The sequence below is a fragment of the Dromiciops gliroides genome, chromosome 1 (assembly GCF_019393635.1).
Source record: "Dromiciops gliroides isolate mDroGli1 chromosome 1, mDroGli1.pri, whole genome shotgun sequence".
Lineage (NCBI taxonomy): Eukaryota > Metazoa > Chordata > Mammalia > Microbiotheria > Microbiotheriidae > Dromiciops > Dromiciops gliroides.
The window spans coordinates 433189959-433212502 of NC_057861.1; the positions used below are offsets into that span (position 1 = coordinate 433189959).

At 35.2% G+C, this 22544-nt stretch overlaps 1 protein-coding gene across 1 annotated transcript in view; it reads right to left on the reverse strand.

The window, feature by feature from the left end:
• Positions 1–22544, reverse strand: part of POLK (DNA polymerase kappa) — a 111589-nt gene that overhangs the window by 36086 nt on the left and 52959 nt on the right. The window contains 4 exon segments of the mRNA XM_043988028.1: positions 3139–3225; positions 3227–3285; positions 13363–13375; positions 21524–21643. Coding sequence (XP_043843963.1) covers positions 3139–3225; positions 3227–3285; positions 13363–13375; positions 21524–21643 — 279 coding nt within the window.

Below are 22544 nucleotides of genomic sequence, written 5' to 3' on the forward strand. Positions count from 1 at the left end.
CAACTTCTGTTGGATCCCAGTAAAGGCTCAGGGGAGTAAGATCCCCCATAAGCCGAGATAAAAGAGATACTGAAGAATGGAGCTAGAACATCCAGTGTTGGAATAATAAAGATTTATTAAAAGCAACTCACATGTGGGTAGCAGAGGTCCCTGATGGAAGGCAAACAACAAACAGATCTATCCTGATCCCCGTATAATAAAGTCTGTGATGGTGGATGGACACAAATGGCTCAATCTTGATCATCAGTAGTATCCCACCTAAAGGAGCTCCTTTTATAGGGAGAGGCAAAAGAAGGCATGAAGGAGAGAGGACAGGTGTACACATACACTTTCTCTGAGAAACTATTGATAAGAAAGTCCCCAAGACTGACAAGGATGGGCTAATGATATGGCAGTGTGCCTAGAAGATGTGCATGCACACAATACCTCCCCCTTGGGTAATGGGGTGAATGGAAGGTCAGATTTCCCTTGGTGACCTGGCCATACAGCTAAAGCCATAAGACCCCACACCTTCTTCAAAGACTTTGGTAGAGACTTTACATAAGTCTCTGAAAACTTTTTAAAGTTTAATGTTTCTTTAGTGTCAACCTCTTGCTCTTAATTAGTCGGCTGAGTTTTTGCTTGTTAGATACTTTCAGGTTTATGGTTCAAGCTTCTTAATTTTGTCTATGTTGAATTTCAAGTTTTTTCCCATTGTCTCTTATTTTCCTCAAAAAGCCTACTGTTTCCTGGTTGTTATTCCTTGGTAAGTATATATTTTTCTTCTGCAGATTGACGTATTCTTTCCTTTTCATTATAATTTTGTATTATAATTATACTTTGTCTAGGATGTTGAATCTAGGACTTAGCCTATGAATGTCAGAGCAAAAGGAACTCTCTCAGGGGTTCTTAACTTTTTTTTCTGTCACAGACCCCTTTGAGTTAAAACTCATTTGCCCGTTCTCAGAATGTCTTTAAATGCATAAAATAAAATACCAATGCCTTGTAAAGGAAACCAATTATATTGAAATAAACGGATTTTTTCCCCCATCCAAGTTCACAGGCCCCTGAAAATCTAACCATGGTACTTTTAGGTGTGCCCAGTGAACCCAGTCAAGAACCTCTGAAAGAGTCCAAGTCATTTCAGGACTGTCCTCAGGTGGAATCAGAATACCTGCTCCAAAGAGGACTCTAAGTCATCTCAAATCTAAACTCCCAACTGAATTACTAGTTTACTGTAGTTTTGTTTGTTTGTTTTAATCATATTAGCACGGAGCTTTTCTATTTAATTGAGTTTTACTTTTGTATATATTGGGTCTGGGGGCTATATTTTCTTTTCTTTTTGATCTCTTAGTTTATTATAGAGGGGGCAGCTAGGTGGCGCAGTGGATAAAGCACCAGCCCTGGAGTCAGGAGAACCTGAGTTCAAATCCAGCCTCAGACACTTGATACTAGCTGTGTGACCCTGGCAAGTCACTTAACCCTCATTGCACCCCCCCCATGTTTAAAAAAAAAGTTTCTTATGAGGGGTACTTTAAAAATACAATTTGTTTTATTTTCAGTTCTAAAATCTCTCCCTCTACCTTCCCCTTTTCTTCTACCAATTGAGAAGACAAAAAAAGAAAAGAAAGAACCATTACAAATATGTATAGACATACAAAACAAATTGCTCATTAGCCATGGTTCCAAAAAAAAAAACAAAAACAAGAAAAAAAAAAGAAATAGAAGAAAATGTGCTTTAATTTGTATTCTAAATCCATTATTCTCTATGTGGAGGTGGATATCTTTCATCATGAGTCATTGGAATGGTAGTTGGTCATTGTGTTGATCAGAGTGACAATGTCTTTCAACATTTACAACATTGTTATTAATGTGTAAATTTTTTTCTAATTTTGCTCACTTTTCTCTGCATCAATTCATTGAAATCTTCCCAGGTTATACTAAAACTATACCTTTTATCATTTCTTTTTTTTTCTTTCTGCTGGGCAATGAAGGTTAAGTGACTTGCCCAGGGTCACACAGCTAGTAAATGTCAGTGTCTAAGGCTGAATTTGAATTCAGGTCCTCCTGAATGCAGGACTGGTGCTTTATTCACTATACCACTTAGCTACTCCCTTTAATCATTTCTTAGAGGATAATATTCTATCACTTTCATATACCATACCTTGGTTTTTGGTTCTTTTTTTTAGTTTTCAACATTCATTTTTTTTGGGGGGAGGCAGGAGTTTTGTGAGTCAATGAGGGTTAAATGACTTGCCCAGGGTCACACAGCTAGTAATTGTCAAGTGTCTGAGGCCAAATTTGAACTCAGGTCCTCCTGACTCCAGGGCTGGTGCTTATATCCACTGCGCCACCTACGGCCCCCCTCAGACATTCTTTATATAAGATTTTGAGTTCCAATTTTTTCTTCCTTTCTCCCTCCCCTCCCCCTTCCCTAAGACAGCAAGCAATTTGATATAGGTTATACATGTACAATCATATCAAACCTTCTTTAGCCATTCAGTGACTCATGGGCATCCTGTCAATTTCCAATGTGGTTTAAATGTACTTTTTTGGTCAATCATGGTTACATGTGTCACTCATTCATCACCAACAAACTAAAAGTACAATTATAAAGGACACAATAATTCATAATGATTTTAGTAGTCAGAAATCAAGAATAGATATTTCTTTCCCTCCTTCAAATCTCTTCTTATTTGAAATATTTTGCTAAGAAAAAAACAGCCAGGTCCTGATTAGGACATATAATTAATGCAGTGGAGATGTTGCATCATTCAAATTCACACTGCCTATTTCCAATTACCATATTTACACAATTAATTACTTCAAATAGTGTAAATTGGAAATGCATGCCACCACTTCACAGGATTCGCTATTCACATTGGAACTAGCTGTAATTTGTTTTGTTTTGTTTTGTTTTTTAGTGAGGCAATTGGGTTAAGTGACTTGCCCAGGCCACACAGCTAGTGACTGTTAAGTGTCTGAGGCCGGATTGAACTCAGGTACTCCTGACTCAGGGCCGGTGCTCTATCCACTGCGCCATCTAGCTGCCCTAGCTGTAATTTGTAATGGAAAGAACTAGAACTTATGTCATAAGCCTATAGAAGTTTCTTTGACTTTGCTGTGACAACATTTTTTCTGTCTTTGATCTTTACTTACCAACATACTCATTGATCCTACTGCAATAGGTTTATCCCTCAGTTCTGGATTGTCTCTCATTTCTACTGCTGCATAGAAAGCATCCATGTTCAATGTGTATTATAGTGCAATGCAGGTTACGGCTCTGTTTCCAACTCCATTGCAGAGCTTGTCAACCTTAATGGAAAAAAAGGGGGTGAACACTTTTAAATACATATTTTGATACATTTGTTACTTTTAGTAGAAAAAATTTAAATCTGAATCAACAAAAAAGAATATCCATAAGATATATTCAGAACAAGAAAAAAAAAAAAAGAACTAGAGAGGGCAATATCAAGGTGTACTCCAAACTGCCCAAGATGTCTCTATTAGTTGACCACTTCATTCTTTTTAAAATTTGCTTAAATTTTTATTTTTTAGTTCCAAATTCCCTTCTCCTCAGCAACCTTTTACCTATCATTTACAATGCCCATTATATATACATATGGAAGTCACCACAAAACATACTTCTGCATTTTTCATGTTATGAAAAATACCCTTTATTCTTTAAAAGAAATTTCCTTTCATCCTGATCCTGCCAAAAAACAACAGCAGCAACAATAACCCATGCTCTTTTCTCCAATATGTGTGGCAATGTATAAACATGAACCAACAATTGATGTATACAAAATATTTATGGTTGGTTTTAAACCTGCATGCTCAGAGTTATGCAGGGTATAGCTAAATAGATTAGTGATCATAATGTGACCTCTGTAAAAGGTATCCAGCAACAATGTTGAAATAAATAGCTGCATACACAGTGTCCATTACTCTTTGAACAATTGAGTCAAATTCAAGATGACTTCCAAGAATAGTTCAAAAGATCATAAACTAGTTTTGGCATTTTAATACTGAGCAGTGACTGAGGTAAAGAGGAAGTTTAAATTGAGGTGTTACCATTCCATTCTCTCAATATTCCCATTTTATAGTATGGACAACTGATACAAAATGTAAGCTCTGCTAAGAAAATTGAAAAGTACATGCAAGATGGGATCATATATTGAACAACAGTGCCATTTTTCTACTTGACAGATGGATTTGTTAAAAGGGAGCTAGAAAATTGCTTTCATATACTTCACAAGAAATTAGTTCACTTAATTAGAGTCTGATCTATTAGAAAAAATCATGACTATGAAGAATGAAAAGAGAAAATGATTCCCTTTACAATTATGCTTCTAACGAAGTTTAGTATAAGACATAGCAATAAATAGTCTAAAATTGTGATTGCAAAGAATTAGTTTCCATCAACAATGCTAGCAATAACTATGTCCTAGACTACGGAATGTTCAACAAAATACAATTTTTGAAAAAAGTTTTATTGAAATACAAAGATGTTTGAAATTAATAGCATCTTTGAATGAACCAGACTACTTCTTTTGTTTTTGGTGCTGATGTTTATCTATTTTGAGGTTTGTTGTCATTGCTCTGATTTTTCTCTTATAACATGACTAATGCAGAAATATGTTTAATGTTATTATGTATATATAGTATGCATGTGTGTATATATATGCATGTGTGTATGTATATGTGTGTGTATGTATGTGTGTGTGCGTGTGTATGTGTGTGTGTGTGTATATATACTATATATGCATAATATATATAGATATATACCTTATATCAGATTGCCTGCTGTCTAGGGGAGGGGGGAGGGAGGAGAGGGAAGGAGAAAAAAATCTGAAATTGGAGAGCTTGTATAAACAAAAGTTGAGAACTATCTTACATGTAACAGGAAAAAAATACTTTTTAATTAAAAAAAGAAATTATAGCATCTTTCCTTAACAGTTCTGTAAAAGGTAAAGAGCTCTTGGCCTTTAACACCTTCATTACAATGAATACTTAAAAACTATAGGCAGAAATATCAATAAGTGAACAGTATTAAGCTTAGAATTTTATGAATAGGTACTATTTGAAAAGGGAAATGAGTAAATGTTAAATTCTACCCTGGTCTTCTTTTTTGTAACAATATTATTTTAGCCCAAACAACGATCACTCAAAATGGGGAAATTCAAATCATGTTGGATTTAACAAAACGTTACAATTGATAAAATAAAGGAGGGAAAAAGATAGAGTGCAAGGGAGAAATAAATCATTTGGACTTTTCTGTACCTCAATTTTGTTGTTTGTTTTTGTTTTGTTTGTTTTTTTGCAGGCAATGGGGATTAAGTGACTTTACCCAGGGTCACACAGCTAGTAAGTGTAAGTGTCTGAGGCTGGATTTGAACTCAGGTACTCCTGAATCCAGGGCTGGTGCTTTACCCACTGCGCCATCTAGCTGCCCCTGTACCTCAATTTTTAAAGTCTACAAAATGATGAGATTAAACTACCTTTCCAAGTCTTATGGGATCTAAATTTTTTTTTACAGTGTTTTCCCTTCTAAGGCTAACTTCCACTTACTCCGTTGTTATCTTTTAAGTAGATACTAATATATACATACATACCTGTATACATACATATATACATCTACATACTTTTATATATATTCTCAGACCACTAGAATATAAAATATAAGAGTATAATTAGAATATAAGCTCTTTGAGGGCAGGGACTGTTTTTTGCTTTTTTTTTTTTTAATGATTTTCCCCAGGACTTAGCACAGTGGCTGGCACTTAGTAAGTGTTTAATAAATGATTGTTTGATGATTCATTGGTTTGATTTTTCCCCTAAGCCCCTAGAAATGAGATCTTCATAAGAAAAATTTACAAACAGAGAAGTCATTGTGCATGGTAACCTAAGAAAGCTATCTCTAGCAAGGAGAAAATCACATCTTCTGCATTACACATAAGCAGAAGAAAAAAAAAAGTTCTGTATTCAAATAACAGCTTTGTCCAATTAAGGTATAAATACTCAACTTCGAGTAAACAAGTGACAGTTTCAGACTCTAGCTTTTAGTTTTTTTTTTTCTGTTTGTTTTTTAGTGAGGCAATGGGGGTTAAGTGACTTGCCCAGGGTCACACAGCTAAGTAAGTGTTAAGTGTCTGAGGCCGGATTTGAACTCAGGTACTCCTGACTCCAAGGCCAGTGCTCTATCCACTTCGCCATCTAGCTGCCCTACTCTAGGCTTTTAGGACATATCTGACAGAACTGTGCCACACGACTAGACAAAAGGATGATTCTTTGGAGAAATTCATTGAACATGAGGACTGAATTCTTTTGTGTTGCACCAGACTTAATATGGAGTAGGCTTGTTGAATGCAGGCTGAATGTTAGGTAGGAAACAAGCTAGACACCTAAAGAACATCACAATAAATAGGAATTATTCCCTATGGAGTCCATCATTCAACAGAATTCACCTATATATATATATATATATATATATATATATATATATATTTTTGGGAAGAGAGTTTTGGGTTGGGTCCCTTTGTCAGGTAGAGAAGCTCCAGAATGTGGAAAAAAAGATGGCTCACACTCCAGTAACAGACAGCCTTTCATAAAATAGAAGAAACCATCAATTTAAAATTAGACAATACAATTTAAATGTAGAAAAACTGCTAACAGAAAAAGAAGGTACTCAATCTTTAGACACTTGAAAAGACACAAACATTTGTTTAAACAGTGTCCTTTAATTCTTCATGGCATTCATTCATTTATTGCTAAATCATAACATTTTTGTAAGGAACAATCAATTAGTTAAAAAAAAAAACAAACTCAAACACAACAACTCTGTAATGTGGTATAGGGGCAGCTAGGTGGCACAGTGGATAGAGTGCTGGGGCCGGGAGCCAGGAAGACTCATCTTTCTGAATTCAAATCTAGCCTTAGATACTTCTTTGCTGCGTGACCCTGAGCAAATCACTTAAGCCTGTTTTTCTCAATTTTCTCATCTGTAAAATTAGCAGGAGAAGGAAACAGCAAACTAACCTGCTATCTATGCCAAGAAAACTCCAATTGGGTCACAAAGAATCAGACACAGAAAATGATTGAACAACAAATCTGGTATAGGGACAAAACAGAAAAATACTGGTCTATAGATATATAGCCTTGGTAATTTATGTGTACTTATCTAGACTAGTCCCTGCTAAAATCCTAAAGCTTCACCATGACATAGAAGACAAAAAGGCTATGCCAATGGAGCATAAACTTTGGAAACCCTGTAAAGACTTCAAGTATGGGAAGAACTAGTTTAGCTAAATTTGCAAACACACCACCAACCTAATACATTGTTGATCATAAGGACTCACTGAACCACCTAGATTAAGGGCATGGATGGGAGTTTGTGATCTGTATCACTGAGCCAACATGGCTACAATCATGACCCCCTCAAGTACTGAAGCAATAGGATATTATTAAACCTGGGTTCCTCTTTACAAAGAAATGACTGCATCACAAACTGTTGACTAGGAAGGAATGAAGTCCTTTTCTTTGAGACTATGTTGAAAAGATATTTGAGAAAATCAATGATTATAAAAGAATTTTAAAGTATATAATACTTAAGTTCATTTAAAAATGTAAAAGTATTTGAAAGCTCAATAACAGAAAAGTGACACTTATAAAAATAATCTGGGAGTTATAAATCTGGGAGCTTAATAAAAATGTTCCAAAAAGGGTTGGGAGCCTATAATAGTACCTAGCTTCTATCTCTATCATTACAATGACAAATAGTTTGCTTGGGAACTTAGCCTGGGCAAGTCTACTCTTTCAAACATTTTTGGTAGGGCCCTGCTTGATGAGTTTGATTGAAAGTTGCTTCCTTAACTACTTACCACTGGGTTTTTTTGTTTTGCTTCATTCCTGTCACTAGTTTCCCCAAAGGGAAGGAAAATGATAAACATAAATTAAAGCACAGACTCACAAGACACGAATCCAAAAGGAAATTAGGTAAAGCCAAAACCAACTTGGAAAGTTTAAGAAAAAATTGCAATTATGACCCACAGTATTAAGACCATAATTTTATAGGAAGGATCTTCCCTTCTGTCAGATATGACATTTATAAATGTGGGAAATAGTAGAAAAAATTTTAGAAACTAATAAAAAAGACTTTGTGCTGATTTTTAGATTTACATTTGGCAAGGATATAGTCATTTAGAAAAAAAAATGACATTAGCCTGGTTTACCATTCTTTTGGATATAGCTCTAGGTTGGCACATATACAGAATCTTTTCACAAAGGACATCATGTCTTCTTTCAATTACAAAAGTATATACTGTAGTTTCTTCTCACCCACACACAAAAGCAATAATCTCTTTAGAATTAGAGTTGGATAGCACCTCAGATCTCCCTTCTTTGCCAAACCAAGAAAATTTATCTGTGAGAAAAAGCATACGGCATAATTATAGCTGTCAACGCATCTCAAGATTCTAACTCTTAGTTTTACTTTGATACAAATTGAATTTTTTAAAAAAAACTGGATACAATAATGATATGGAAATCCTTTGTATGCTTTCCCTAAATCAGTAAAGAAAAGCACAGCATCATATAATTCTTATTCCTATAACAACCTCTTCCCTAGTTTCTCAGTGTTAAAATCCTAATCCTTCAAAATCCAACTCAGATACTTACTGTGTCCCCCATGAAGCCTTCCCTGATCCCCTAAGCTGGAAGAGATATCTCCCTATTCTAGAGATATCATCCTCTTCTGAACTCCCAAATATTTTGTTTTACATTGGGTCATTCATGACAAGTTGGGGGTGGGGCAGAAAAAAATGGGACAGAATGAATACTGTACAGATTGTAAAATAGTCTGTTCTTTTTCTTTGTCCCAAGAATGGTCAATCTGGGGAGTGGGTATGGCTACAGGGAATGACTTCAATTGGAAAAACAACAAAAAAAACCAACAAAACATCTTTTCAAAGGAAAAAAATTGTTTTTCTTTCTCTCCTAGTACTTATTACATCTAACTTGCATTGTAGTTATTTGTGTGGCTGTCTCACTTTCCTACTAGATACTGTAAGCTTTGATGGCAGGAACTGTGCCTTACTCATCTTTGTACCCCCAAAGCAGCCACCACAAGGAGGCACTCAGCAAATATTTCTGTAATGAATAAAGGGATAGATGGAAAAATGAAATTAGCAGAAAGAAGTTAAATAGAGAGTAAATAAAAGTTTATGAATAGAAGTATTAAAGCTAAATTTTAAAAAGGAAAAGCCAGTTGTGGCAAAGCTTGCCCTTAGGAAAAAGAAAAAACACATAAAACAAATATGAACAGTTTTCAGTAGCTTCTAAATTTCTTAAAATATGTGAAGCTAGGTAAAGTTTCAGTGATTAAAGGCAATTGATTTGAGATTAAAAACAAATATATATGTATTTGTACCTACACAACATATTAATGTAGAAAACACAAGTGTGAGACATGATTATCAGATGAAGGAAGGGGTGGGACACTTGAAAAAAATCTAAACACTGAATCATTTTCTGGAAAGGGAAATGGTAATAAATAAAAAACTAAATGTCAAAATCCATCTAATAAGGAAAATCCCATCTCTTATTCATACATTACACTGAGAAATCTCCTCTGAGTACATAACTACAAGTGGAAGTGAGTCTTAATAGTTGCCAAAAGGAAATCTTCTTAAATTCCACTTCCCTCTCTGATTCAGACATTCCATTTTCCTCTATTTTAATTATTATTCACCCATATTTGAATTCTAATATCTCTATATGTAGCAGTTCCACAGTACTGTTTTTTATAAACTCTCTCTACTGAAATCTATTAACATTTTTTCCCTTCCGCTTCCACTCATTATAATTTTTACTTTGAAACAGACTAAGTTCTGCTCTATCTAATATGTTGGTCAGCCTTGCATATTACATGCAAAAGAGAAATTCATTGATTTTAGACACTCTTAGTTAATATTATTTTATAAAGTAGCAAACATTCATTTTTTCCCCTTCTGCCCTCTCCTCTGGAGGCTCCATATAGATCTGTATTTCATCATATTCCTATACCATAATTTGTTTAGCCATTCTCCAGCTGATGGGCATCCCCTTAGTTTCCAGTTTTTTACCACCAAAAAAAGAGTTGCTATAAATAATTTTGTAAAAATAGGTCCATTTCCTCTTTCTTTGATCTCTTTTGGTGATAGGCCTAGCAGTAGTACTGTTGCAGTCAAAGTTATCCTTTGGTTAAGTTTTTGTGCATAATTCTAAATTGCTTTCCAGAATGGTTATACTGATTCACAACTCCACCAAAACTGCATCTATGTGCCTGCTTTCCCATAACTCTGGCCAACATTTGCTATTTTCTATTTTTGTCATCCTTTCCAATATGCTGGTGTGATATGGTACCTAAATTGCCTGTATTTCTCTAATTAGTAGCAATTTGGAACATATTTCATATGGCCATAGATAGCCCACTTTTTCTTCCCCTAAGAACTGCCTTTCCATATCCTTTATTTTTTTTTTAGGTGGGGCAATGAGGGTAAGTGACATTGCCCAGGGTCACACAGCTAGTGTCAAGTGTCTGAGGCCGGATTTTGAACTCAGGTTCCTCCTGAATCCAGGGCCAGTGCTTTATCCACTATACCCCTAGCTGCCCCCTGCCTTTCCATATCCTAAGATCATTTATCAAGTGGGAGTGGATTTTATTCTTATGATTTGAATCAGTGTCCTTATATAACTTGGAAATAAGTCTTTTATCAGAGAATTTGCTGCAAAATATTTCCCCCAATTAACTGTTTTCCTTTTTCATCACAGCTGTATTGCTTTTGTTTGTGCAAAACCTTTTCAATTATCTGTAATCAAAATTGTCCATTTTAATCTTCTGTGATCTTCTTTTGTCCCTTATTTGATCATATGGAGTTAAAATAATTTAAATACTTCTATAAAAGACATAAACAGGGATATTACATTTTTTTTTTTTTTGCGGGGGCAATGGGGTTAAGTGACTTGCCCAGGGTCACACAGCTAGTAAGTGTCAAAGTGTCTGAGGATTGAACTCAGGAACTCCTGAATACAGGGCCGGTGCTTTATCCGCTGCGCCACCTAGCTGCCCAGGGATATTACATTTGCTGAAACTGAAAGGTACTATACACCAGTAGTGACAAGCTCAAATATAACGGATCCTTGCTGGCTGTATACTGACTTAGAAAAACCAAAAATTAACATTACCTACATTATATTTTTATTTATATTGTTTAAACATTTGTTTTATTCTGGCAAAGATCTACAAATTTGACACCTCTGCCATAGACAGTTTAAATTAATTTAAATACTTAGTATATATGCCCTGAATGGCAGAGCATCTACATATTTAAAGGAAAAACCAAACTGATTAGAAAATGAAGTAGCAAGTCTATAATAATGGAGGAACTCACTGTACCCCCTTTTAGCCCTGGGCAAATGTAACCAAAAAAATAAATAAGAAAGATGGTAAAGACCAGAAGAGAATTTTAGAACAGTTAGATATAATAGGCCTCTGGCAATTATGTAATGCAAATGGGAAGGAATTGTGGTAAAATATGAAAGTTTTAACAGTCGGTTAGGATAACTGAAAGACGCCAGTTTTTCAAGGACCACCCTTTTGGGGAGGAGATGAACAGTCCGCCTGCTGCGCATGTCAGACTGCCTGCCGGGTTTTTTTGACTTCCGGAGTGGAGAGAACGAGAGTAGGCCTTTTTTGCCTGCTTGGCGGGACTCCTGGCGGCGCGGCACAGACGGTCTCCCTCACTCCAAAGGTGGCCTTTTCAGTTTGGTGAGTTTTTATAAGGAATATAGACTAAGCCTAGATTTAAGACGATTTGTACTGTATTTCTATTTTCCTATCTTCTAATCAACAACACCTTATATGTCTTCGTAAAGTATCAGGAGACGGAAATTGCCTTTTTAGGGCTTTAGCAGACCAGCTAGAAGGTCACTGTAGAAATCATCTCAGACACAGACAAGAAGCTGCTTCTTATATGATTAACCATAGACAAGAGTTTGAGTCTTTATAGTAAATGACTCCCCTTTTGAAGAATATGTTGATGAATTAAAGAAATTTGGAAAGTGGGGAGGAAATGATACAATTGTAGCATTTGCTAAGCAGCATCAGCTGAATGTTGTGGTTCATCAATTAAATCAGCCTTTATTGAAAATCAGTGGCACAGACAAAACTGATGCTAGAGAACTCCACATTTTCTACCATAAAGAACATTATGACAGCATTAGAAAGATCAATGACAATTCAGAAACCCCTGCCACTTTGGCATGCAGAGAATTGGGGAACCAGTTAAAACAATGTGGCATACCCCAAACTCTAGCAGCTTAAATACCTTAAAATTTAACAAGCATTTCCTTCCACAGGCAAAAGCACTGAAGCACATGGCCTAGTTTTCCTGGCCCACCTCATTGGTCACCCTCCTATCCAAGCTAAAACTTTTTCCCCAGTTTATACATCACTGGTGGGAGGTGATACTTCTGTTGCTTCCTATATCAGGAATTACAGACCAGGCTACGTGAACTCCATGAGGCAGGAGCTGTGGTCCAGGCAGGACCATTAGACTTTTCATTGCATAACTTTCAACCCAGGAGATAAAATATATGTAAAGAATTTTCAGAGAACCCAGTGGAACTCACCCTGCCTGGTAAGGACCTTTTCAGGTATTATTGAGGAGAACTTCATATATCTCCTTATGAAATGCTTTCTAGTCTGGGAGATAAATTAATTTCTCCCACCCTTTTCCCTACCCTATACCTATTTTTTTTAATCCTTTTTGTTTTTTGTTTTGTTTTGACTTTTGAAAGGCATTTTAAGTATATGCTATTGAATATTGAATCTTGCTAATTGAAGTCTTATTTCTTTTTGATGAATTAATCACCACTTTAAGTATCTGCTACTGTTATACTAGGGAATTCATGTATAAGATGATGTGGTCTACTTGCTAAAAGAAGATTATGTAATAATGTCTAAAAGAAGATTATGTAACAATGTCTAATATAATCAGCTATTTACGTTCGTTTATTATTTATATGTCATTATACTCTGGGTATGGTTTGGAATTATTGTATATATCACTAATATGTTCTCAGTTATGCAGCATAGCACACATTTTTACCATCATACTGTCTTTGGTGAAATTAATGAGATTTCGGAAGTATGGAAACTTATCATTTCAGAGACTAACTTGCTGTGAACTCTGATGCAGGCCCTGGAGAGAATATATGTGCAACAAAAGGAGAGACAGGTATACGTAAGTCCATGGTTTGCTTATGATGGTGACTATGTAGAGCACAATTACTAGGCACAGTCCAGTATCATCCTCTCTCCCTCCTAATTTAACCTAATTTAACTGAACTTACTTATCTTTTTATCTCACTCAGTCGAATTTCACCTGTGGCCTAGCACAATCACTGGCTGTCTCGGAACCATGAGATATTGGATGATCACCTTTCCATAACATTTTCAGGTGTCATGAACACATACTAAATTTGACTTTGATCCAGACACATGGTGGTAAAAAGTGTTACTGATTGCAAAACTACCTCAACCCTCTATTGGAAGTCTAAGGATATAAAGGAGGGAATGTAATGGAATTTATTAATTTGATCATTGACAATGCTATGCTAAGGTTTAGTAAAAAAAAAAATACAGCAATTCAAACAGTTAAAGAAGATAATCCAGCTTTCCAGACCAGAGTCCAGAATCCAGACCAGAGTCCAGAGTCCAGAGTCCAGAATCCAGACCAGAGTCCAGAATCCAGTTTCCTCCTGATGACATCTTACCACTTCAAGAAGACAAGAGAACTCAGAGACTTTATATGAACTGTTTTGCTTTATTAGCTTTTACTATCTCCTTTCTGTTATATACTATCTGTAACATGTACTCTCTGCAGAGGCTCTCCCTTTGCAAGACTAATGTCAAAGCGTCGGTTCATGAGGAAAGAAAAAAAATCGCCCCTCTGGACAAAACTTTCCTCTCTTCCTTTTCTGTATTGTTGTTCGCATATTATTAGTCAGCAAAAGTTATTATATTCTTTTTACTGTTCCATCAAGGAAACATTCCATTTCTTGAGGAAGCAAAGGGGGGAAATGTGGTAAAATATGAAAGTTTTTAACAGTCGGTTAGGATAACTGAAAGACGCCAGTTTTTCAAGGACCACCCTTTTGGGGAGGAGATGAACAGTCCGCCTGCTGCGCATGTCAGACTGCCTGCCGGGTTTTTTGACTTCCGGGGTGGAGAGAATGAGAGTAGGCCTTTTTTGCCTGCTTGGCGGGATTCCTGGCGGCGCGGCACAGACAGTCTCCCTCACTCCAAAGGTGGCCTTTTTGGTTTGGTGAGTTTTTATAAGGAATATAGACTAAGCCTAGATTTAAGACAATTTGTACTGTATTTCTATTTTCCTATCCTTCTAATCAACAACACCTTATATACAATAAAGGCTCTATCTAGAAAACCAGAAGCTTCTTCCATTTACTAGTCTGGGAGATAATTTAAGGGAAAAGTTAAGTAGGGGAGATTTATGATCTAATATCCAATTTTAAATCTCACAGAATACACATATTTCCTAAACCATATGAGGCATCTTTACAAAAATTGATCATGTATTAGGACAGAAACATATTACAAACAAATGCAGAAAATCAGAAATATTAAACACATTCCTTTGTTGAGCACAATGGAATAAATTACATTTTATTAAAGACAGGGCCACTGAAAAAAGTATTAAAATCAACTGGAAGGGGGTGGCTAGGTGGCGCAGTGGATAAAGCACACCGGCCCTGGATTCAGGAGTTCCTGAGTTCAAATCTGGTCTCAGACACTTGACACTTACTGGCTGTGTGACCTTGGGCAAGTCAACCCCCATTGCCCCGCCAAAAAAAAAAAAAAATCAACTGGACAGGGTCAGCTAGGTGGCACAAGGGGCAGCTGGGTGGTGCAGTAGATAGAGGCACTGGCCCTGCAGTCAGGAGGACCTGAGTTCAAATCTGGCCTCAGGACACTTGACACCTACTAGCTGTGTGACCTTGGGCAAATCACTTAACCGCAATTGCCTCACTAAAAAAAAAAGAAGAAGAAGAAGAAAAAATCAACTGGACACTAAGTTTATCTTAAGAATGGTGGGTCAAAGGCCACATCATAGAAAATATAATTTCAATAATATGATGACAATAATGAGAGAACAAACTAAAAAATTGTTGGATGTAGCTAAGCAGTCCGTAGTGGAAAATTTATTTTCATTAACAAAAAAAAGAAAGAATAAATCAATGAACTGGGCATGAATTTAAAACCCAATAAATTAAGTAACTCAAATGAAACACCAAAATAGAAATCCCAAAAATCAAGGCAGAAATTTTTAAAATTAAAAGAAAAAAACTGAACTAATAAATAAAACTGGGAACTTTTAAAAAAGATAATTCATCAGATAATTTGATTTGAAGAGAAAAAACAAATTAGCAGCATAAAAAATGAAAAATGAAAATTTTCAAAAAGTCAAAAATAAAGACTATTACTAGAAATGATTTCCACAACTATATATGAGTAAAACTGACAATTCATATAAAATAGACAATTATTTTTAAATTATAAAATGCTCAGATTAACAGAACAAGAAATAAAGAATTTAAGTAAAGCAATCTCAGAGGAAAAAACCTGAACAAGACATATATATATGAACTCTAAGAGAAAAAACCAGGACTAGATGACTCTCAAGTGAATTTTATGAAACTTTCAAAGAACAATTTATTCCAATATTATGTGAACTGTTTGCAAAAATTGCAAAAGAATAGATTCTATCAAAATCCTTGTATGACATAAATATGGTCTTCACATGTAAATCAGGGAGAATCAAAATAGTAAAGGAAGACCGTAGGCCAATATCTATAATGAACAATGATGGGAATTTTTTTTTTAATTAACTAAGAGGTTAAAGTAAAATATCACAAAGATTATACACTATGATCTTCTGAATTTATGCCAGGAATGCAGAGTTGGTTTAACATTAGGAAAAGTATAAACTTACTTAACCACATTACTGACAAAAACAACAAAAATCATATGACTATTTAAAAAGATATAGAAAAACCTTTTGACAAAATACAATACCCATTTCTGTTCAAAACACTAGAAAACATAGAAATAAATAGACCTTTCTTTAATATAAGTAGTATATATCTAAAACTATGAGCCAACATTATATGTAACAAGAAAAAAAACGGAATCCTTTTCCAATAAAACCAGGGGTGAAACAAGGATGCTCACTGTCATCACTTCTCTTTGACAGAGTACAAGAAATGCTGACTATGGCAATAAGATAAGAAAAAGAAATTGAGAGAATAAGCACAAGAAGAAACAAAATTATCATTTTTTGTAGATATGAAACCCAGAGAGCCAACTAAAAATTAATTGAAACAATGAATAACTTTAGCAAAGTTACAAGATATAAAATAAATGCATATCAATCATCAGCATTTCTGTATAATACCAATAAAATCCAGCAGGAAGAGATAGAAGAGAAATTCTATTTAAAATAATTACAGAATATTTAAAATACTTTGTAGTTCTTCTGTGTATCCTGGTGTAGACTCCTGACATACAAGGACAGAAATATAGATGTAATTAATTAGAGAAATATTATTTGCCCATGGGTAGGATGAGCAAAATGACAATGCTGTCTACTGATTTAATATCATACCATCATATTACCCAAGTATTACATCATAGAACTAGAAAATATAACAATGAAAGTCATATGGAAGCAAAAAAGGTCAAGAATCTCAAGAGAAATAATAAAAAAGTGTGAATGAAGAGACTAAGGAGTAATTTTTTTTAAATGGCACAAGTTAAAAAATAGAGGAGGTTAAATCAATGGAACAGATTAGGTACACAACATACAGAAGTAAATGAATCTAGTAGCCTAGTGCTTGTTAAATGCCAGGACCTCAATTCCTGGGATAAGGACTCACTAGTTCATAAAACCTGCTGAGAAAACTGCATAACAAACAGCATTGGAGGAAATTAGATTAAGAACACCTCACACTTTACACCAAGATAAGATGCATATGAGTACATGACTTAGCTATAAAAGGTCATATTATAAACTAGAAAAACATGTGGGAAAAGTCTTTTTCAGATACATGGATAGGAGAAAAATTATCTTTCTTTGGATCTTTGATATCTTTGAGGTATCCAGGTATAACTGGATCAAAGGGTATACACATAAGCTACATAAACTTTCCATAGTTCTAAATTACTTTCCAAAATGTCTAGACCAATTCACGGCTCCACCAACAATGCATTAATGTACCTATTTTTCCCCGAGCCTAACTGCACAATGGCCAACACAATCGGCACTTAATAAATGTTTATTAGCTTCACATTTGTCATTTTCTTTTTTTGTTATCTTTGCCAATATGATGAAGTGAGGTAGAACTTCAGAGCTGTTTTAAATTTGAATTTCTCATTTCTCTAATAGTGTTTTAGAATATTTTTCATGTGACCACTAATAGCTTATGTTTCTTCCTTTGAAAACTACCTGTTTATATCCAATGACCATTTATCAATTGGGAAATGGCTCTTATTATGCATTTAAATCAATTCTCTGTATATCATGGAAATGAGACTTTTATCAGAGATGTTTGCATTAGAGTTCTTTTCCAGGTGGCTCTTTCTCATGGATCCTACACTTCTGACATAATAGCTCTACTCCATTAGTTTTTGGTCCTCAACCATTTGCATATTTTCCTTTAGAGAAAGCCTAACAAACAGAACCAATAATCAACATATATTCTTGTAATTCTCCTTTCAAAAATCACAAGAAAACCTACACATACTACTTCCAAAATAACAGCCACTTAACATCCCTATGTTTTGTTTCAGAATAGAACATGTTTCCAATTCTTTCAAACATAAGTGTTTTTTTGGAATATAGAATTTGTTATTTATTCAATAGAGGTAACATTTATAATGCATATGATACTTTGAAAGGAACAGGTTTTTGGTTTTGGTTTTTTTTTTTTTGGTGAGGCAATTGGGGTTAAGTGACTTGCCCAGGGTTACACAGCTAGTGTCAAGTGTCTGAGGCCGGATTTGAACTCAGGTCCTCCTGCATCCAGGGCCGGTGCTTTATCCACTGTGCCACCTAGCTGTCCCTGAAAGGAATAGTTTTTAAAACCTTTAGCTAAAATAAGAGTACAGGGCAAAAATAACAAGATGCACAAAAGTCCAAGAATGTTGATTGCCTAAAATTTTAAAATAATTATTATATCATGGCTAGATTTGGAGTTGGAATAAATTATATGTAGATTTTATGACAAATATATGAGATATCCAATTTTGTCTCTGATTTAAATGTTAAAAAATTTTTCAAACTGTCTAAAATATAGTATCTGTATTTTTACAATTGTGACTATTAGTTTTCACAAAAAGATTAGCCTGTGTTGTTTACAAAAAGATAATTATTTTGCAACCATGTGAAAAAATCCTCCAAATCACCAATAATGAGAGAAATATAAATTAAAACAACTCTTGGGTTTTACCTTATATGCACCTGATTGGAAAGCACTACAAAAAAAGAAAATGACAAATTGTGAGAAGGCATATGAAATAACAGGCACATTAACGGACTATTGGTGGAGCTATGAATTGGTCCAGACATTCTGGAAAGTGATTTGGAACTATACCCCCAAAGTCACTGATATATACAAACCCTATGACCCATCAGTACCAATGGTATGAAATCAAAGAAAGAAAAAAAAGGACTCATATTACTAAATATTTATAGCAACAATTTTTGTTAGAGCAGAAAACTGGAAACTAAGGGGGTACTCATCAAATGAGGAATGGCTAAACAAATTATGATTTATAAATGTACTGGAAAATTACTATTGTAATTTAAGAAATGATATAATGGATAGATTCCAGCACTTAGAACAGTGTCTAGTACATAGTAGGAACTTAATAAATATTGATTGATTGATTCAGATAAATCTGTGACAGCTTATATGAACTGATACAGAATGAGAACAATTTACAAACATTATAAAGAAAAACAATTTTAAAAGACTTAAGGACTCTGATCAATTCAGTGACTAAGCATGACTTTGTAATACCAGTGATGAAACCTATTTCCTACTTCCTGACAAAGAGGCAGTGGAACAGAACCACAAAATGAGACATGCGGATGTGTGGATTTGTTTTGTCAAACTTTCTTATTTGTTATAAGGGAAGTTGTTCTTTTTGCTTTTTCTAAATCTGTGGTGGGGAAGATTTGAAGAGAAGGGTTTGGGTTAACAATTGTTATGCTGCCTCCCCCCCCACCCCCCATATCAAAGAAATGTTAGAAACAAGCTAACAGCTTGAATAGTGTTGCTAGCAGCTTGCAGCTCAAAGAATCCAAGCAAGAAGCAGAGGGTGGGTGAAGGCATCTTTATTCATTTCCGAAGATGGGCACTCTTCTGAATGTACCAGAGAATGCACTCAACCAATCACATTACAGTTACCATTTACATACAGCATTACAAAAAACAACCAATCACAGCATATAGTACCAAACCTCCCATATATGGTAATTTAAGGACCAATCAGATTGTATCAGTTGACCAATCAGATAGCCCTGTTAACAACCAATCAGATTGTACCAGTTGACCAATCAGATTGTGACACTAGGCCTTAACCTTATTCTGGGCAAGAATGTCCCCATTTCTCACAAGAACAGTGCTGTGTGAACATACATAATAATATATATAACTTTTCAAGAAACAAAACTTAAGTTGGCATTTGAACATCAGGGTCACATGGAAATCACCTTGGGTGCCTCAAGGTGAACTCCCAGCTTAGCTTGGCTCCCACAAAGAGGAGGCCCTGTTCCAGGCCCTGCTCAGGCCTAAAGCCCAGGGGTCTTGGTTCCTCAGAGCCTCGTGTGACAGGTGGCCTCCTGCCAGGAAGCTCAGGCAATGAAGTGGTGGGGCTTGAAACCAAACCCACTCTCTATCTTTATGGCTCTGAGAAGAGTCCAAATATGATCTTTTCTCTCAGAAAGAAGCATACTAAAGCACTTAATGAGCAGAAGAGAAAAGAACTTCAAAAGGAGAAAGAGACAAGAAGGATAGCTTCTAAACTAACATATCTAATTTATTATATACTTTATTTAAAAAGCATGTATAATGTAAAAAACTATATGGTGCAAATTCATGGTTTAATGTATAATCATATTTGTGTGTGTATGTCTGTTTTTTAATTTGAAAATGCTCATTTTTGTTGGGGTTTGTCAAGTTCGGAATAACAAAAAAAAAAAAGGAAATTATAAAAAGGTCAACTTTAACCATAATCAAAAGGCGCAGTGCATAGAGCACCGGCCCTGGAGTCAGGAGTACATGAGTTCAAATCTGGCCTCAGACACTTAAGACTTACTAGCTGTATGACCCTGGGCAAGTTACTTAACCCCAATTGCCTCACTAAAAAAAGAAATATATATCTTAATTAACATCATCAACCCAGAGTTTTAAAGTGTTTTTAAATGCATAACCATGAATATTTAGGAGATCTACTACTTCTACTTCTACTTCTACTACTACTACTACTACTACTACTACTACTACTACTACTACTACTACTACTACTACTACTACTACTACTACTACTACTGGAAGAGAATAAGCTGCAAAGGGAACTCAGAATAGAATTCTCCCAGCCAACTTCATATTTGTCATGTTGCACTCCTCCTTGTCCTTCCACACAGATCCCCCAACCTGCCTTCCCCCTCTTACTGTGACAACAGTAATTAAATCAACTTTATTGCTGTTGAAAGGTCATGACAATCATTTGCCACACAACTGCACTCACCAACTGCGACTTTTCTAACCAAAACACTCCTCCCTGGTCACTACTCCCCTATATATGTTCTTTCTTCCTAAAAGAATATAAGCTTCTTGAGGGCAAAGGCTGTCTTGCCTTTCATATTTGTATATGCCTGGCCTTGGAACACAAAATATGGGAATGCAAAAGTAATTTTCTCCATCAGACATGCTTTTCATTTAAGGTGCAGAAGTTCCAAGGAGCCAGGGAAAGAGTTTGTTATAATGGCAGACTCATTGGACATAGGATTTGACCTTAGAAAGAGTCTCACAAACAAAAAAGAACATATTATATTTTGATTTTTAAAAATCCTCAACTGGAGTGCTTATATCACAAGAGAGATTTCATTACGTAAATTGAAATTCTTAATCATTTTATGTGGATGAAAAAGCTTCTCTTTGGGTCAGATCTGAAGAGATAATTGCCTGGTTAAGCTTTTCAGATAAATGAACTCTCTCAAGATACTAATATACCACATAGCCTGGCCCAATTTTCTGCTTCATGATTTAAAGGGTATTAGACAAAAGTCATCTTCGTCAGATAATACTTGAACTGCATCATGTAATGGCAACAACAGGAAGGATGTGCTGTTCTCTCCTCAACTCTTTCCCATCACCAAAGCATATACAAACCACTATTAAATAAAAATTTCATTATTACCTGTAATTGTGCTTTCCATAGCTGCTGGGTGGTAATTTGAGATTTTTGTTGCATCATATTTTCAATTCGTTGATTTACTTGCTTTTCCTTTTTGAGCTCATTTTCATAAAATCTAGACCCCTATAACAAAAACAAAAAGCATGGGAATAATGTTTCAGAAACTCATTTATTTTATTTCCTCATAATTTATGAGATGACCAAAATTCTAAAGAAAATCCCTTAATTTTCTTTTTTCTTTTTTTTTTTTTTTTGCGGGGCAATGGGGGTTAAGTGACTTTCCCAAGGTCACACAGCTAGTAAGTGTCAAGTGTTTGAGGCCAGATTTGAACTCAGGTATTCCTGAATCCAAGGCTGGTGCTTTTTCCACTGCACCACCTAGCTGCCCCCCGCTTAATTTTCTTACAAAGCATTACCTTAAAAGCAATCTAAAGGAGCTTCATAAAGTATGATAATTCTCATTTTGTAGAAGAATTTATATAATCTACAGGTTAATGCTGAATAATGTCTATTGCAGGTAAGAACAAGAAGCAGGCTGGTTGTGTATACTTCTATTCTTAGAGCCATTCATTTTGTTTGCTGAACTGGGCTTTTTACTTTGGTGAAAGGCTGAATTAAAATATTTTGTTAAATTTGGATCTCTGGTATGTTGCAGAAGACTGGGGAAATGCAAACATTCTCATTAGTCATTTATAGTGGAGCAAAACCCTACTCTATTTCAATAAACTATTCTATTGCCAACTATTAGTTTTAGAAAATAAGAAATAAACAGAAATACAATCTATTTGTTCCCTACTGTGAATAGAAGTTTAAATTTTGGTGGAAATTATGACAAAATACCTATGTAAAGAAGCAAGATAAAGACAAATCTAGTCTGGTCTGTGTACAGCAATTAGTTCAGCTACCTGTATCTTGTTATTAACACTCAATATATCCTCTGCCACTTCTTTGGACAAGGAAAGGGAAGGGAATAATGATGAATATAGCACCTACTTATATGCCAGTGGCCAGTGGGCTAATTAAA